The following is a 19738-nucleotide window of genomic DNA, read 5'->3' as shown; positions in this document are numbered from 1 at the left end:
GTCGACTAATCAGATCATCATCCATTGGACATACAACGTACAGCTTATTGCACCAGCAGCATCTGCTCTTATATAACTATCATTATCTTACAGCTTTAAGTGTTTAAGGTCTGTGCTAACTAAAAATAAAGACAAGATGATAGTTTATTAAATTTTAATGAAATTTGCAGATTGTTTTGGTGAAGTTTAATAAACTCCTTGCTATCTAAAATATAACAGGACACTGGAGGATATTCTCGAGCATCTCACACTTCTGATAATCAGCTGTCTGCTTGACGTTTATTCAGCTGTGTAAAAACTATAACTTTAATCTCAGCCAAACCGATTTACTCAGGAACAAATAAAATACTAAAAAAAGCCAAACAATAACATTTTTAAGTTATCTAAGTGACTCATATATCATGTTTAACCTGAGTAGCGAAAGACGGCGGTGGGTTTGAAAACGATCTGCCGGGAGTCCGGTGTTCTCACAGCTCTAATGAGCCTAGCCCCCGGCTCGCTATCGAGCTGGTGGGTAACAGACGTCTCTGAAAACATCGGAGCGCTTTTGAAAATATGTGGTGTCTTGATAAACTGAGCAGATATTTGAAGTTTACACAGCTACATTCTCGCCTGAAAATATGTTAAACGTTTATTTTGTGACCCAGAAAGAATAATAAGAGTAATATTAAAACTAACCAGCTGCCGCCATTGTTGGAAACGGCAGCATCCTGCACAACGATGGCGACAGGTCGGCGAGACGTGATTGTGGATGCCGCTCAGGTGCGTCCGCCTCCCCAGCAGCCGCGCCGCAGACCACGCCCCGCCACAGTACTTTTCTCTTGTCCCCTTAGCTCCTAGCCTACTCGCTAGCAGCAATCAAATCAGGAGTGACATGTTTAGCCGCATGTTCTCCTTAAATTGCTGTCTGTCTGAATAGTATCCAAAAAAAACGATGGGCAGCTTTACTGACCGAGAAGATAAAGAGTCTCATTTAGCTGTTACTGATGTTAAAGGGGCCGTACACTGTATTAGGAACTGGGGTATGTAAACCTGAGATCAGGGTCATTGGGGTAGTTTGTGTTGAGATTATGATTTAAAAATAATAAACACAATTGTTTGACAATAAATGTGTTTAGCCTTCCAGAAACCATGAATGAAAGTAAAGTTTTTGTGCTATCATTCATATTCTCTGAAAAATGGTTAAGAAATCATAAATTCTTTCAGGGTAAATCAACTTATGAGAGCAATTGTATGTTAATATAGCACCACCTTCAGTTAGCTTTACACAAATATAGAAACATCTTTTCTCAACACCATAAGGATGAAGAACCCTTATAAAGGACTGTTTTTGAAAGCTAGGCAATAATGATCGTCATATTTCACCAGCCACCACATATTTCTCTGTATTTTAATACTCTGTATTTTAATGAACGTGACCAAATCAGGTCAGAGGAGACTATATTTCTTAACCTGAACGAAGGCTTCTCATCCCAGTTGTTAAAAAGGTCTCTTCACACAGTGCTTTTCCCTGTAGACTGCTGCTGTCCTAGCATTACAGCAGCATTAGAACAGTCCCATTTGGTGTCAGTAGTCCCACTGTTATACCACATGGGAAAAGCAGCCATTTTTATAAGGTGCAATAAACTCAATAACACCCTATTTTAAATCGGCATTTATAGCCATTTTGAATAATGGACTTCTTAGAAACCTGCTCGGTTAGCCTAATGGCCCTGAGACAGAGCCTGTGAATTTTCTGTTTCCCAGGAGGAGGCTTCCACCACTGCTCCAGCGACAGAGGAGGTGGATTTTGTGCCTATGCTGACATCACTTTGGCCATCAAGGTAAAACTGAATCAGACACTTTTTTTTTAGATTCCCCATTATTTAACACATTGACTTGACACTCATTGTTAAAACTGCCATTATTAAAAATCAAGGCATGAACCCAAACGCACAGTTGGAAAAAGGAAAGTTTTCACTAGAACAGCCATAAAGTACAAACAGGAATCGCATGAAGCTCATTGTTCTTTATGGACGAGTTAAAAGATTAATTTGGGCATTGTGAACATTGTTCTGCTTGAGTTTTTAATGTAATTCCATGTGAGATGTAAAAGTTTTTCTCATGCTGGGGATGTGTGTTCAGAAAGCAAATATTTTCTGATTTATCTCTCAGTTTCTGTTTGAGAGAGTCGAAGGCATCTCCAGGGTGACCATCATCGATCTGGATGCTCATCAGGTGAGCCGATACATCACTTCTCTCCATGTCAATTCACACCGCTGCTTAGCAGCCATCATTGATGACAAAATAGCCCCACTTTTCCTGCCAGAGCCTCCCTGCAGGCAAATTTGGCCCTTACCATCAGATTCAGCAGAATGTATCTTAAAACGTCTCCGCTGACAAACAGCCGAATGAATACAGGCCTATGCAAACAGTAGGATGTCTTCAGCAATGTTAGGTACCTTGTTTGTTTGGGCTTTTTTCATATTGTGAAAAATGCGTCCTAACCATGATAAAGAATCACTTTTGATATTTTTTTAATTAAAACAATGGCTATTCTTACAACTACAGCTTGAAAATGTTTAAGGCCAATATTGATTAATTTCATTCTGATGTTTTTTCAATAATGTTGGAAAAAACAGAATGAATGCTGTTCTTGAAGGTCATTTCACCTTTGTTGTGGAGATTTGAGGAAAATGAGTGAAAAACCAGCATCCAGACATCATATTTCTGTATTCCTGCATGTTTCCAAAAACTGTTTGATATACTTTGTGAGAATTTTGATAAATGCAGGGATCTCCGTCCATCATGGGATACTTCCCCACTGACCTAATCCCCATCTCACTCACGTGTTTGTTCGTGTGTCCTTCTGGGCACATGGCGGGTGCCTCTTGCTATGTTAAAAGGTGGAGGGGTGTATTTGTTTATGAATGCAAGTAGCTGTAATTTGGCATCTTAATCAAAAATAATAATGTTCTTTATTATTTTTCTTTGTTTTTGTAAAACAGTACATTTGTAAAAAAAAATCATAAGTAACAACAATAGTTTTATTTTAGAAATTAAAAATAAATTATGACTAAAGAGGTTGTGCATACAGGTGGATTAACAATTAATTTGGTAATTACCAGTGCTGTTAGTTTAAGGCAGCTTTGACATAAACTTGCATTAGGTGGTGGTGTAATACATTTAGCACTGTATAATAATGCTGTGCATCATTTGTGGGCTGAACTCTCTTAAGCTGTAGAAAACAATGACTCAACCTTTTTAAGACCCTGATTAACATATATTTGCCTTAAGATGTATTTTCAGCATAATGACTTGTATCCACCACCAATTAGGCTTAAGAATTATGCAAACACTGATGATGTCTTAACAACCCGTGTTCAAGGCTGCATTGTATTAATAGCCTGGCATTCATTTTTGAGACCAGTTTGCACGTAATAACCTACATCTATTGACAAATGGTAGGGATCAATATAGATGCTGAGTGAATTATTCTTTAAGACCAAAGAATAAACCTACACTGTCCTCTTAGCAGATAATTGGGCCGAGAGAAAAGCAGTAACCTGTGGCTCAGGTGATTGAGCAGGTCGGTGGATTGATCCCCGGTTTCTCCTGTCCATGTGTCGGAGTTGCCCCCAGTGCAACCATCCAGTGTTAATTCAATTCAATTCAATTTTATTTACTGTATATAGCGCCAAATCACAACATAAGTCGCCTCAAGGCGACTTATGACACAGAGAAAAACCCAACAATCATATGATCCCCTGTGAGCAAGCACTTTGGCGACAGTGGCATAGCTGGACTGGCCATCGGGCATACCGGGCATTTGCCCGGTGGGCCGCTGGCGATTTTTTGTTTTTATGGGCCGATGGATTTTTTTTTTTTTTAGTAAGGGTATATATAATGAAAGGTGTTGGATTGGCCAATTGGTCATGATCGACTCTGGGCTGGACCAATTACAGCCGAGGAGGCTAGATGCACCCGCCCCCTTGTTTAGCAATCACGTGATTTTCGCGCATTGCATGCCGGGAACTCGTGGCAAAACAATCCAAGTACCGCATCAAATGCAAGCATTTGCAGCACCGCAAAACGTTCATTCTCCGGTTCCAATACCTTCTTGTTTTTTCTTTGCCGCACAAAAAAGGAATGTACAAAACAAAAGGAGAACAATGCCGGTCCGTACAAAGACAGACTCGACGAAAAGACAAAGAAAAGATACGAGGAAAAAATCAAAGGAGTGAAAGGGTCAGACCCTTACGAGCACACAGAGTGGACAAGAGACGTCAGTGTGCTGCCCAACTTTCACCACGCTCAGATTTATAATTACACGGTTCTTGGAGTGAGTGCACACACTCATGAAGTTTAGTAACTTCCGGTCACTGCAACAAGCCCAGGTACAGTTTACCGACGGATGGGTGCAGGACCTTGAAATGCACCGTGTAGAACGAAAGACCATCGTACGAACAAAGGTAAGTTTACCAGTCTCACAAATCGTCGTCATAAATACACATTCGTTAACCGTTTATTAATATATAACCTTTGAGCTCAACGGTAATTAATTAGTAGTGGAAATAATTTCTGGTAGCATCACAGAAATGTAGCAGTGACAATAATATTGTAATGACCTGGCTGGGGTTGTTAGCCAGGTGCATTCTGGGTATTGTGTTGTCTGTGTTTTCTATCGTTCTGCTAGTTCCTATGTGTTTGATTCGCATGTTGTGTTAGTGTTATGTTAATGTACGCCACAGTGAAGTTGATGTGTGTTCTGTGGAGTGGGTTGAATTGGCATGGTTGGCTGACACCGCGACTCTATGTGGTGGGAGCGTGATAGGGGTTTGGTGTCAGCAGCGTTACGTTGTTGTAGAAAAAGATGGTAAATAAACGACTGGTGTGAACCACTACCGCCTCCTGCTGGATCATTTGGGGATTATCAGTCTGCTGCTGAGACGCTCGGGGTTGTGCGGTGTATGACGACGAGTGCTCTCCATTTGTTGCGAAGTTTAGCGATAGCTGCTAGCGCCCCGCTAGCCGTTTTGGCTAGTGAGCAGTTTAGCCAGTTCAGCTCCACTAACCCACAGTTGTTACAATATTGTATGCTGTAATTGCACTGGACAATTAGTGATACAAAACAACTGTTTTATCCTGTGAATAAAAGTATATGTTTTTGTCAATGTACCATGGTAATAACAGAAGCGAAACACAATATTGTGTCAGGACAATTCACTATTTATGCACAATAAATAAAGGAACATAGCGCGACAATTTCTGTTCAGCGCCAGACTTGCTTGTAACCTATATCACCAATTATGTTAAGAAAAATGACGTATTAATACTACAAAACTCCAGACCATCCGTCGGCTCTTACTTCGGAAACATGGCTTAAAAATTTCTCTTCAACGATGTAATCCGATTAAAAAAAACGATCTCTTTACCCGTCGGCTTCCCGTGGCTGTCATGCGACCAGCTATTGCAGTTAATAATACAACAGCTTCTTGGCATTTTTTGGGTTTCTTTTTATCGCTGTGTAACTGAGTTCAATTGAACGCCTGCGCTAGTACCTCTTGCCACAAGTTCCCAGAATCCTTTGCGGTTTTACACCTGAATGACGTCACATTTTCAATCTTTATCCTGGTGGGCCGGTCTCTAGTCAAAATGCCCGGGCCGATTTTTTGTCCCAGTCCAGCCCTGGACAGTGGGAAGGAAAAACTCCCTTTTAACAGGAAGAAACCTCCGGCAGAACCAGGCTCAGGGAGGGGCGGCCATCTGCTGCGACCGGTTGGGGTGAGAGAAGGAAGACAGGATAAAAGACATGCTGTGGAAGAGAGACAGAGGTTAATAACAGATATGATTCAATGCAGAGAGGTCTGTTAATACATAGTGAGTGAGAAAGGTGACTGGAAAGGAAAAACTCAATGCATCATGGGAATGCCCCGGCAGCCTACGTCTATTGCAGCATAACTAAGGGAGGATTCAGGGTCACCTGGTCCAGCCCTAACTATATGCTTTAGCAAAAAGGAAAGTTTTAAGCCTAATCTTAAAAGTAGAGATAGTGTCTGTCTCCTGAATCCAAACTGGAAGCTGGTTCCACAGAAGAGGGGCCTGAAAACTGAAGGCTCTGCCTCACATTCTACTTTTAAATACTCTAGGAACAACAAGTAGGCCTGCAGAGCGAGAGCGAAGTGCTCTAATAGGGTGATATGGTACTACAAGGTCATTAAGATAAGATGGGGCCTGATTATTTAAGACCTTGTATGTGAGGAGCAGGATTTTGAATTCAATTCTGGATTTAACAGGAAGCCAATGAAGGGAAGCCAAAACAGGAGAAATATGCTCTCTCTTTCTAGTCCCTGTCAGGACTCTTGCTGCAGCATTTTGGATTAGCTGAAGGCTTTTCAGTGAGGAAGTAATAAATGCATGAACTAGTTTTTCAGCATCACTCTGAGACAGGATATTTCTAATTTTAGAGATGTTGCACAAATGGAAGAACGCAGTCTTACATATTTGTTTAATATGTGCATTGAAGGACATGTCCTGGTCAAAAATGACTCCAAGGTTCCTCACAGTGTTACTGGAGGCCAAGGTAATGCCATCCAGAGTAAGAATCTGGTTAGTTACCATATTTCTAAGATTTTCAGGTTAGCATGTGTGTGAATATTGGATAGAAGTGCTGAGGTACAGAGAAAAAGCATTGTACAAATGTGTGTGTGACTTGTAGTTGAAAGCACTCTGTGTGCTCAAATTGAGTAGAAAGGCACTATATAAGTATCGGTCCATTTACTATGACATATAACGTTTTCTTGTGAGCAGTGTAATAGATTCTACGACGCTGTGATGCTTTTTCACAGCGAAGCAGTAATGATTTTTAGGTTGAGTTTATAAGACGCTTGCTTGGAGTCCAGCTCTGAGAGCATATTCTTATCTGTCTGTTACGTTTATAAAGCATCACCTATGTGATGCAAAACCGAAAATATGGATTTTGTGATCTCAGATACAGATATCTATTGATCATTATATAGTCTATAATACTTAATGCTTAATAAAGGGGAACAGTTAATTATTTTCTGCAATATAGAGCAACACTATGTCTGGAAGGAGAGAATCTGTTCAAACCTGACTTACCTGTACCAGGACAATCACTGATGCTTTCTAAAATCGTTTGCTATGATGACATCTCTGCAGTGTGTTTTTTCATAGCTCAGTATTGCATCACAGGTAGGGCTGCTCGATTATGGCAAAAATGATAATCACGATTATTTTCACTGAAATTGAGATCACGATTATTTGACGATATTTATTTAACCCTTTAAGACCTACTATAGAACCAAGTCCACCAGAGCTTATATTATTTTTTTTACATGTTGTAGTGCCATTTGTGGGAGCATTTCAAGTTGCTATACAACTGTTATAGCCCATATTTTACTAATATGTATGCATTAAGTCCATAGTAATTACATAAATTGCAAAAAAGTGCAATAAACTACAAAAAAAATTGAAAATCACTTTTGTTTTGTTTACATATATTTCTACTTGGAGAAATTTAAGAGGCTTATCCCTCAAAACTTTAAATACAATAAAGTTGCAAAAAATAGTTTACAACAACAGAAAATTTATTTTGAGTGTCTTCATAGTTTTATTTTGGAGATACAGCAATTTTTATATACTGCAGGAAAAACAAAAAACAATCCTATGATGCAAATTTGCAAAGAAAACAGCAGGTGCATCATTTCACTGTGGGAAGTGTTACGAACAGCTGATAGGATCGGCAAAGCGTGTTTCTGGAATATTATGTTTTTGTTCCTGCAAGCGCTTTTTATGCAATTTTTGCAAAGCTATATGTGGAACGAAACCGTGACCGAGGACAAGCTGATGGCATCAGATGTAAGTACAACTCCTCCGGTTTCATATGCAAAACAAATTATTGCGCTAGCTTACACGGTTCAGGTTCTACAGGGATTTAAAAATAGTTACGCAAAACGGAGCGTGCTGCTCTGACCGGCTTTAAAGGGTTAACAATGACTTTAAAAAAATAATATAAAATAGTGTGCAACACCACTGAAGTTTTTTTTTTTAAAACTCTCTTTTCAACCAACGGCAGTCACTCTCCAAATAACTTCTGCTTAGCTTTCCGAGCTTCCCTCGGGTCCTCTTAATCAGCGGTCTCCAACCTTTTTTGCGCCACGGACCGGTTTATGCCCGACAATATTTTCACGGAACGGCCTTTAAGGTGTCGCGGATAAATTAGGGAGGGGCTAATAATCGGCTCAGTCATTTTTAATGATCGTTGAAAGCCCAGATCGTAATCGTGATTAAAATTCGATTAATTGAGCAGCCCTAATCACAGGTTTCGTCACTTTGAATAAATGCTTGGGTGGGCCAGCTATATTAATGAAATATTTATGTATATTTTTTACCCAACCATCGGTTTGGCCTATGTCAGCTATAAAGGGCAAAAAGTGAGGTACACTCTGGAAAGGTGGCACAGGGCTAAGGCAGAGAGACAGACAATTACTCGTACTCGCATTCACAGTTAATCTAACATGCATGTCTTTGGACTGTGAGAAGTAGCTCAGGTAACCAGAGAAAGTCCACGCAGGAAGGCCCAAGCAGCGACACAAGGTCGCAGCCGCAGCATTTTACTGCATTGTATTTTGTACCAAATCATCATCAGTGGCCGACAAGTGGTGCTCGCTTTCAGACATGTCTGGGTTTGTGTTTTTGTTGTGTACACTAGTTCACAGCCCTCGTATTTAAGTAAGCATGGATGCGCCTTCTTTTTTCATGTACACATCTTTGCCTGCTGGCGATGTACCACTACAATACTTCAAACTGTTGAAATAAGTTGAAACTTTTTCACAAAGACCCTTGGGACTGTCAACCAGCTTTTAAGTTATTACCTTCATTCTCCTAGGAGTTCATTCCAAATCATCTCAACCAGGCTTAGACTGAATGATTACTGCTTTCTCGCTCTCACAAACACACACTCACACAAACAAACATACACTATAAGCCAGTGTCAAGATTTCGCTGGCACAAAGTCCATTGCTTACATTTCTTGCCCTAAGAAGTTACCCAATTTTTATTGGCCTCTCTCAGTGCTGGTTTCTTTGCAGCAATTTAGTCATGAAGTCTTTATCCACACAATTTCTTGTAACAGTTGATGTTGAGAAAGGTCTACTACTTAAACTCTTAAGGATTGATGCAGGCTCTAATGTGAGGTGAAGTTAGCTGGTAATTTAGGTGGCTAACACTAATGGACTCATTCTCTGCAGCAGAGGGAACTCTTGGTCTTCTGTTTCTTCAGGCAGTCCTCATTCTAGCATTTGAAGGTTTTCAAGATTGTATTTGAAACTTTTAATGTTTTAACTATACATTGGTAAAACACAACTGATGCTGACAAATACATTAGTACAGTTAGAAATTCCAGGGACCGTTCACCATCACTGACATGCAACAATTTTATGATGATGGTGGGTAAAATAATCCCATTCTAGGAGATTAGGGGGTTAAGATGTTGCTCGTCAATATCTTGATAGTTTTTGTTTGCTCACTAATTTGTGTTTTTCTTTTCTTTTTTTCCTGTGTTGTTTTTATAAAATTTATAAAAGTTTTTTTCTGGAACGTAGATAATAGTTAGAATATTTTAATATAGAATACAAAGAAAGGGACAAATACTCATCTTATGCTTTATGAGTAGGGATGGGGAAACAAGAACCAGTACTTCCATTACTTGGAATTTTTAGTCTGCTTATCGATTCAGCTTATTGGTTCCACTTGCACCAGGACAGAAACAGCTGCATTATGTTGCTTACACAACTTTGGCATTAGCAAGCAGCTGCACAGACAGCATGCTAATGCTAAACTAGCCAAGAACCCAGAGTGATGGTAAAGCTGAGTGAACTTTGAACCCAGGCCAGCAGCCAGACTCTGAACAGTTAACAAACTGATGAGCAGTCAGTCTGCATCTTCATTTTGTACTTGTTAATGTTTCTACAGTTGAATCACCGCAGGGATCTCTTTAAAGTCTCTCTGTGCCGGTTTCCATCTTTGCTTTGTGCTGTCGCTTTGTGTTCATACCTTTCGTATGAATACCTTTTCGAGAAAAATCGTACGTGTGTCCTCATTAGATCAGAAATTTGTCTTTGTGTCTGTAGCCTGAGGATTATATTAATTTTTATAAATCTCTATTTGTGAGAGTGAAATGAAATGATGGGATATGCTATCACTACGTGGGTGAGCATGTATGAGAAGTGGTTTTCTAAACAGCTTCTCATTTTGAAATCAATCTTTCTTTTCCATACTGAAACCTTGTTATTCTGTGTTCCAATTTTGACTTTAACTCTGTTTTATTGGCATTGAATTAAAACAGACATTAATTATAAATCACCAAAACTACAGTGTATGTGTATAAACAGTCAGCAGCCTAAAAAAATATTCTCTGCATCTCTGAGATGGAAAAAATGGATTTTTCTTTAATACTCTTTGATTATGATTTGTTAAGCATTAATGGATGGTTCTTATATTTAATACAGATGTTCAAGCTAAGTTAGGGAGGATATGTTCCAAAGAACTGAGGGAAAAATCCTGTTTGAAGGCTTTCAGCTGACACTAACAAATGACAGTGAAACAGCAGTCTTTTATTGTACAGTACAGGATGTGAGGAAGAAGATAAGATGAATAAGACTGGAGGCAGCAGGAGCTCAGGCAGCATATGAGATGATTTATAGTCTCCGCATATCTTTTGGATTTAGAGGACAGGGCATTCACTTATGTAGTCATTTTCTAAAAGAAGTCAGTGTGACCCCTCAGTTCAGTATGTTGGTTTATTCATACAGTATAAAATACAACTACATGCAAAAGTTACAGTTGTCTATAACCTTCAGATGCATCCGTGTCTTGATTGTTATTATGTGATGTCTACAATGCATCTCTAAAATAACCTAAGAGCAAATAAATATGTCTTGGCTGTTCTGGAGAAGCTTCAGGTGGGTCTTTCAAATTCTTTAACCTATGTGCTACATGCAGTCCCATTTCATCTCAAGTTCTCCAAACTATTAAAAAAGAGAGGAGAAAGAAAACAATCTGTGTGTATATCATTACATGTCCATCCAAAGTTACCAATTAAAATAGGATGTATTCTGCTTTTCTGTATTTCCTGTCATATATATACTATTATACAGAGTTTATTCAGTGAAACCTCTGGTCAGTTAGGTAGCAGAGGGTGTTGTTAATCGGTTTCAGCTGCTTTGCTGTTACTGAAATTAACAACTGATGCACTAAAGGGTCAACAATGAGACAATCCCCAAACTGGAATGGGTTTACAGTTGGACAGTTTTTCCCTCATCATTGTTTCTGACTGGATATGCAAAGAGGAACAGGATGGACATTGTAGTGCCTACAAAATGCCCTCCAACACACCACTGGTGTGAATGTCTCTAACCAAACAATCAGAGACTGACTTCATTAGGGTGGGCTGAGGACCCAGTCTCCTCTAGTATAGGTCCTGTATATTTGGTATTTGCACCCTGTGATTTTCAGGGTCTGGAAAAGCAGTGGGGAACATTATCCTGCCTGTAACATTGGCCACCATGAGCAGTCTGGTGGTAAGTCCTTGATGGCCTGTGAAAGCTTAACCATGCATGGACACAGAGACCTCCACAGACTAGGCAATGGCACCCTGGCTGCCATTAGGTATCAGTATGAAATCCTTGGACTCATTGTTGGACCCCGCAGTGGTACAATTGTTCAATTTAACTGACATCCCGTGATCTCTGCTTGCCACGTCACTACTACTGTCTTCCTGTTTTGATGCCTCTTTAATGTGGTTGTCTAAGGAACAGAGCTCGGTGGCTGTAAGGGGGCAACGTGACTTACCTTTCTCCAAACCGCATGTCGAAGTGTCCTTGGTGAATATGGCTTTTAGTATAGAAGCACTTTAAGTGCTCAGTAAGAGCAGAAAATTGTTGCATAAATACCTGTGATTTGCTATTTGCCACACCAGTCTGGCTGAGCACTGTAGCCCCACCCACATGCTCTTCAAAACCTTTTGTTTTAGAGGGACAACCATCCATGATATTTTTGATTTCAAAGTTTATGATTATGAATATATAGATTACTGGAGTCAACCATTTTTATTTGGTTTGATGAATCAATTCCACTAATGGAGTGAAGTTTTTTTATAACTGTATCTGTTGATTATTATGATACTCTTCTGTCCTCTCTGACCAGAGTAATAGGATCATAAAAAATGTCCCAGCACATCTCTAATATAGACTTTTTTCCTCCTTATTCAGAAGTTGTTTTCATTCACACACCTAAAGTTATCTGGGTTATATGTCTATATGGGCTGCTGATGGATGATGGGAGAGCTGATTGCAAATGGTTTAAGAAAAATAAAAATAAATGTAAAGGTTTTCTTTCTTTTTTTTCTTCTTCTTGGATTACCCGACAGCAAACCGGCTGTAATATATCTGCACGGCCTTGATAAAGTTGTTCATCAAAATTGACTTGGCTGCTTGGCTTGGTTTCCTCGATGAGAGGAAATTTATTATAAATCAAATTGTAATATTCATTGAAATACATTTTTTGCAAATTGAGACCAGAAAAAATCTAAAGGCTTAGTCCAAATTGACATTCAACGCTATAGCTGATAATCGAGTAAAAGAAAAATGTGCCCTCTTTTAATTGGAGGTTTTATGCATCATCATCATATAATAAAAAGATCATCTGGTCCTTTGCAGGTCTTAAGATTTGGTAAATACAACCTCAACAACATGTCACATGTTAAACTGTCCCATTATTTATTCATGAAAAACTAAGCCTAAACATATTCTCAAACCCTCTTGTTGAATAATAATTGCTGTAATATTCAGTTTCACTCTCACTAAATAACTAGTACATCTAGTTTCTTCAGGATTTATAAGAATGTTTGTTAATATCGTTCATCTAAAAAAGTTTAGCCTTCACATAAAGTGAAGTCAGAGTTTGGTATCAGGGAGTTTTATAATATAATAATAATTAAATTAAAAGTAATTAATAATGAACAATCCAGCGGAAGTACAGTTCGGGTTACAGACTCAGTGTAGTTTTTTGCTGCTCTTTTAGAAATTGTATGTTTGCCACTGCATGTCCATCATGCATGTCATGGAGTGACATGCATGACGGACATCATGGCATCAACCCACTGAAAGCGTTCCTTTTTTGACTGCAGCTGGGAGAGATTTACTTCTCACAAGCAAACCCACAGCGTCAGACTGAGCTGTTCACACAGTGAAGCTGTTGTTGCATCGTGGAGTCAGCGTTCTGGAGACTGGTGATTCTTTATTTAATTGTCTGCTCTCGATGCAGCATCTGCCTTCTCTGCTTTCACAGCATTTGAGCTAATGTTGGGTCCTCGGTGACACTGTGCCCACCACTTTGTTCATTTGTCATTGTTTTAGATCCATGCTATTTTTTATATAAACATTATTATATTTAGTTCTGCATTTATCTGTGACATTTGTCATAAATGTAATATTTAAGTTTAATGATGAATTTCTATAGATGTTGCAGTCCTAAGCCCTGCTTTGCTCCACTCACTCACTTGATCTTTACTTTGGATTTGTCGTTGAACCAGACATGAGAGCCTATCAAGCAGCCATCTTTACCATTCATCATATAAAAATGCATTACACAGTCATTGAGCATGATGCTCAGCTGGTACAGAACAGTCCTTCACGTCCCATACAGCCATTATTCCATCCAGTACTACTAAACTTGGCACAAAGCCTAATCTCCTGACAGCAGCCAGACACTTTGAGTGACAAATGGAGGGGAGGGAATGAGTGATGGAACAGCTGTGAGTTTTTTGAAAGCATTTTTAACATTTAATGCCGCCAGATGACAAGACTATTTATTCCTCATCTGCTGCTGTCAGTCAGCGCAGCATGTCTCGGGTAAACAAATGGGTCTGAGGGACACCTGTGTGGACCTCGCCACTTTCAAATGATGTACTGTAGCTGACTGTCAAAGACATCTTCAAGGGTGAAAAAGGCTTACTTGATTCAGTTTGTCAGTGCTTAATGATGTTTGGAGAAACAGCGACAGCATCAAAATGTTTTCATGGTTTTTTTTAATGGCACGTGGTCCTGCTGTTTTACAGGGAAATGGACACGAGCGTGACTTTCTGGACGACAGGCGAGTGTTCATCATGGATATGTACAATCGCTACATTTATCCTGGAGACGAATATGCCAAAAGTGAGTGAAAAGCACCGTCGATTTTCCTCTCAAACTGCCTCTTTTGACCTTTCAATTCATAACAATTTTGAAATAATTCGTACCTTCAAACAGGTTTATGCCGTTCACATGTTCTATAGGACGTAAATGCATGAGAAAAACAAACCCAACACTTGTCCAAATACCCCATCAAGGTTGAGGTAGTAGCAGTGGTTAGTTGCCTTCCCCCACTCCCATCCCTTAGATGTCACTGTGTTTTAATTATGCTGTGATTTCCCCGAGCACTACAACTCACTCTGTTAGCACTCAGTGGGAAATCTAGCACGCAGCAGTCCCTGCAACACCATAATCATGGCTTCTGCACAAATTAATCTGTCAATACATTGAAGCTCCTCTGACAGGGACCACATTCCACTGTGTAGCCCCGATTCTAACAATACTCTGCAGAGCAAATGTCGCAGTCTGCCTTTAAAAAAATTCTCTCCGTCCTCCATCCAGTTATCTTGCTTTGCACAATTAATTGAATTTAAGACATTTTATAATTGTCTGTCCCCTTAAGAGAGTAAAATAAATGTATATTCTGGCTTGTTTAAGATAAAAAAAACTGCCGTCGTATTCTTTTTCATATTTTTTCTCTGAGACACATTATTTCTCTGTACCTTTAGTGCCCAAGCTTATGTTTTTTTTTTTCTTGAAAGTCTTGTAAAAACTACCAAGAACTTTTTGTTTGACTTTAATGTGCCGTTGCACTGGCTCGTCCTGCTTTTACTGCCTTATTCTGTTTAAAAACAGAATAATTAACCTTTTTCATAATTTTCAAGTTTAATTAGTATCAATGGAGTTAAAGCACTTCTGCAGAATTGTAAAATTTTAGAATGAAGAAATCCAGTTACCTACATTGATATTCTATTAAAAAAATCAGATGTTGTTTTAGTTTGATTTGTTAATCATGTTAGAAACAGAGTATTACTAAAGAAAGTCAATAAAATCTACTGTAAAATATACATGAAAAGGTCTCATAAACAAAAGTCGGAAGAGCTAAATCACACATTGGTCCGGCATCCTTACTTGATACTTGTTATAAATAATTAGCCATCTTCTCCAGTGTCCGTCATACACAAATACAGGTAAAGGGAGCAATGTTGACCTTATTGTTACAGTTTAATGTATTGCTGGTTAAACATGTAATTGATGTGGGTGCTGCTTTTACATGTCACATCCACTGTGTTGAAGATCAGACACGTAACATCCAGCATCCTTGTTATAGAAGTTTGGTTAGTTTATTTTTTTTAAACTGGGGATGCTGAAGATGTAATTTAAGTTGTTTTTACACCTAAAGCCACTTTCACCTACTGACACAGCGCTTTAATCAATCAGTGATAATTTTGTCAACTTATAATTTTCATTAGTTTTCGTTGGCGACAAGAACGAATGCTTGAGGAAAAACACTATGATAAAATGTATTGACACTTTCGTCGATGAATTAAATGCTCCCATTAAAACACAACGTGATGAGAATTCTTGGGAGGAAGAGAAGAGCAGACACATTTCGTGTTTGATGTTAAGGAAAATAAGATTTTTGCAAACGGTGTGGAGAAACTCTCACCGGTAAAACATTTTAGTCAAAGGAATCTACTTCAGAGTTTATCTGTGATAATCTTATATTTTATCAACTGAAACTAAACTAAAATAAATCTGATGGCTAAATTATGACTAAAACTAAATCAACATTTGCTGTAAAAATTAACACTGTATTCAGTACACTTTAAAGGTGCAATATGTAAGATTAATGTTCACAAGTTACAAGTGTAACTTTAGGTGTCTAGCTCTGAAATAAGAAACAAAGAATTACAAGGAATTAGAAGCTTTTCTCATTAATGAAATGTGGTCATATGCAGTGGTACAGACCAGGCATGCAACATGAATACACAGGTGTCTAAACTGACAGCTGTTATTTTAGATTCTGCTAATAGTCTTAGCTAGCTCATAGTTTTCCAATGAACAGCAGCTCTCTGACTGAAAATGGCAACAGTAACTCAAATAAACACATTATAACCATGGGAACAAAGAGGGCATCCTTACTGAACTTTGAAGCACCAAGAACAAGAAACACAGACTCACTAAAATAGGACGGCATAAGGCTGTAAAAATGTTGCCTGATCAGTGTTGATTTCAACATTTGAAAGGTAGGGTCAGGATTTGGTGTAAAATATATTAAGATATTTTCTTGGCACATATTGGATCACTTAGTACCCAGTGAGCATGATTTAAACACAACGTATATGTAGTATTGTATGACCAGAGTGTAGCCATCTTTTTATGGATGCTTCCACAGGACGCAGCATGATTTCACAAAGCTGGCCTCAGTAGCAGATCTCAATCCAAGAGAGCACTCTTGGGATTTGGTGAAATTCAAAGCTGAAAAATCTCTATGTGATGCTATGGAACAAAATCTCTAAGGATTGTTTCCAGTGCTGCGTTGAGTCTGTTTTATGAAGAATTAAAGGAGTTCTGAGAGCAGAAAGGGCTCCGACCTGGGACCAGTAAGGTATCTATAAAGTATCCATATACAAACACAAAGACTCCAAAGTAGATATGCATTGATTTCAATATCTTATTCATTGTCTTTTTACACCACCATTTTTCAGGTGCAAGTGCTCTTTAGAATGAAAACTACGATTAGCATCCATGAGTAAATCGAATTAAAGTATCATTAATGCTTTATTTGCTCTGTCTGTAGCCCCACTCCTGTGTGACTTCTGTTAACCAAAAATATGGCGTGGGCCGTGTTTAAGCTTTACTTAAAAACTCCTTTGTCCCACACGCCATCAGACTGTTTAACTCCTCCCTGAGGGGAGAGGGAGGGGAAACAGGAGGACAAAGGAGGGGGGAACAACTAAGCTGTAGTGCCTCTTCACCTCACTGTACAATACCTTTTGTGCAATACTTTTGTAAATAGTCAACGGTGCAATAGACTCAATACTTGAAATGTGCAATTCACTTGTATTTTTATTTTTATTCCTATTTATTCTATTTATCCCCTTCGTATATTTTATTTATATTGTCTCTGTATTTATATATATATGTGTGTGTGTGTGTATTATATATATATATATATAATATTCTGTAACTCTGTAACTTCTGTCGGTGCTGTGCTTTTTTGGAAATCGAATTTCCCAGAGGAACCCACCCGAGGGATTAATAAAGTTCTATCTAATCTAATCTAATCTAAGCTTTACCCTTCCATTTCACTGATTTATACTTGGTGGTTAATGGTCTCACTCAGTGTCATACTATGTCAAACTGCTTGTACTTTTCAATAAAACTGTCTAACCTATTAATAAAAAGTTTTTCTAATATGTATTAAAACAGGGGAAGTATAGACACAAATCTGAGGTTGGAAAGATGATGGCTACTTCCTGCTTTATCTAACAGTAGAAAGATTTTCAATTTACTTGGAAAAGTATCCATTTGGAAGCACATATTACAGATACGAGTCAGAAGTTTTACAATACCATCAATGGCTTCCTTCACTATTGCCACACCAGTTTTATTACAGTCAGTCGACGATTTATTCTTACACTTTCTCATAATATTCATTTCTTTTATTGCTCTCAGAACTCTGCCAGTTCTAAAAGAAATCCTGTTGAAATACTGCAGCAATTCCTAAACCATGTATAAGTGATGTCTTTGGAATCAACTCCCCATAAATGCTTCTACTTTGTATCAGTTGGATTATTGAGTTGCTATGTCCGGTAGCTTCACTGTGTCTTTTATGCACCAGTCTTGTATTAATTTTTTATTCAACAACAGGAGCAATAAAAAGGAAGGTGGAGCTGGACTGGGGCACGGAAGACTCAGAGTACCTTCAGAAGGTTGAGCTCCACATGGAGGGAACACTGAATGAGGTCTTGCCTGATATCATCGTTTATAATGCAGGGACAGACATCTTGGATGGGGACCCACTTGGGGGACTCTCAATATCACCACAGGTACTGTCACTACTGATTATTTTATACAAGGGTTTCAGAGTAGCATTCATTTGCCATTTTTGAGCTGGCAAATGACCTCTGCTAATGACGGTCCAGATGTCTGGGTCATCATCAGTGGAGTTTCCACTCATGCAATAAAAGTTTAGCAGCCCAGCAAACCTATAGTCAGGTAAAAAGAACGTGCTTCTTAATTTGCTTTATGGGTCACCACAGGAGATGAACTTTCTCCATCTCACCCTATCCATATCCATAGTGTTCCATCACATCCATCCATGCTGTCCTCCTGCACTACATCCATGTATTTTTTTGTGGTCTTCCTCTTTTCCTCCTGCCTCGACGCTCCATCTTTAAAATCCTTTATCTAATGTATCCTCCGTCCCTCCTCCACACGTGTTCGAACTGCTCAACCTGAGCTGTCACTCTGATGTACTTATTTCTAATCTTGCCCATCCTGGTCACTCTCAATGAAAATCTTAACATCTTCAACTCTGTCAGGAGCTCAGGCTCCTGTTTTGTCTTGTCTGCCAGCTCCTTGCATGATAACCTTTCCAGCTGTCTCCATCTCATTCATCCACATGTATTCTGTCCTGCTTCTACTAACTTCAGTTCGCCTTTTCTCCAGAGCATACCTGCACCCGTCCAGGCTCTTTATCACCTGCTCTCTACTACAGATCACAGTGTCATCTGTCAACATAATTGTCCACTGAGACTCCTGCTTGACCTCATTAGTCAACCTGTACATCACCATCGCAAACAACATGGGGTGCAGAGCTGATCCCTGAACCCATATGTGACTCCTACCATATACCTCATCACTGTCTTGCTGTCCTCATACATGTCCTGTAACACCCTTACATGCTTCTCTGCCACTAGACTTCCTCGTGCCGTACCACAGTTCCTCTCTTGTGCCTGTCATATGCAGTGTTGGGGAGTAACGGAATACATGTACCGCCGTTACGTATTTAAAATACAAAATATGAGTAACTGTATTCCGTTACAGTTACCGTTTAAAAAGGTGGTAATTAGAATACAGTTACTTTGTTGAAATAAATGGATTACACTGCGGTACTTTCCTGTTTCACTTTGTCGCGGGTCAGGACTGTTTGGGTTTTGTTTGACAGCTACGTTCTGTTGTTCCAGGCGCCAGCGTTACGGTTGCCATGGTTACAGGGCGACGCTCTCTCTCTCTCTCTCTCTCTGCGACTGTGTGTTTCCTGGGTGAGAGAGCGCCTTTTCGTTGTTGTTGTTGTTGTGCTAAGCTAACAGGCAGAATGCTACAAGCATAGCTCTAAAGAATGTAGCATCATGGGCAGTGTAGTCCGTGTTGCAGGGAGAATGGACTGCCATACACGTTATGTGTCTGTGAGCGCGAGGAGGGAGAAAAAGGGGAGTGGAAAGGTACGAGTTGTCATCGAGGAAAAACGGGAGCTGGAAGCATGTAAATATAATAATAACCACTGCAGCCAAGAAGAGTGCCTGACGAGCCCAGTTGTAAGTAAGCTATTAAGACTCGACTGTACACCGTGTTCGTGTTTTCCTCCGAAACAATAA

General features: G+C 39.2%; 1 protein-coding gene across 1 annotated transcript in view; it reads left to right on the top strand.

Moving 5' to 3' along the window:
- The window catches only part of hdac11 (histone deacetylase 11), a 50881-nt gene that overhangs the window by 17517 nt on the left and 13626 nt on the right, over positions 1-19738 (top strand). The window contains exons 7-10 of the mRNA XM_085272894.1: positions 1747-1823; positions 2155-2217; positions 14120-14216; positions 18009-18187. Coding sequence (XP_085129020.1) covers positions 1747-1823; positions 2155-2217; positions 14120-14216; positions 18009-18187 — 416 coding nt within the window. The remainder of the gene's footprint in view (positions 1-1746; positions 1824-2154; positions 2218-14119; positions 14217-18008; positions 18188-19738) is intronic.

The sequence above is a fragment of the Mchenga conophoros genome, linkage group LG5 (assembly GCF_057382185.1).
Source record: "Mchenga conophoros isolate Kocher_MC1m ecotype Shallow Benthic linkage group LG5, M_conophoros_male_GT1.1, whole genome shotgun sequence".
Classification (NCBI taxonomy): Eukaryota; Metazoa; Chordata; class Actinopteri; order Cichliformes; family Cichlidae; genus Mchenga; species Mchenga conophoros.
The sequence above is the reverse complement of the archived record's forward strand: the minus strand, read 5'-3'. Positions and strand labels throughout refer to the sequence as shown.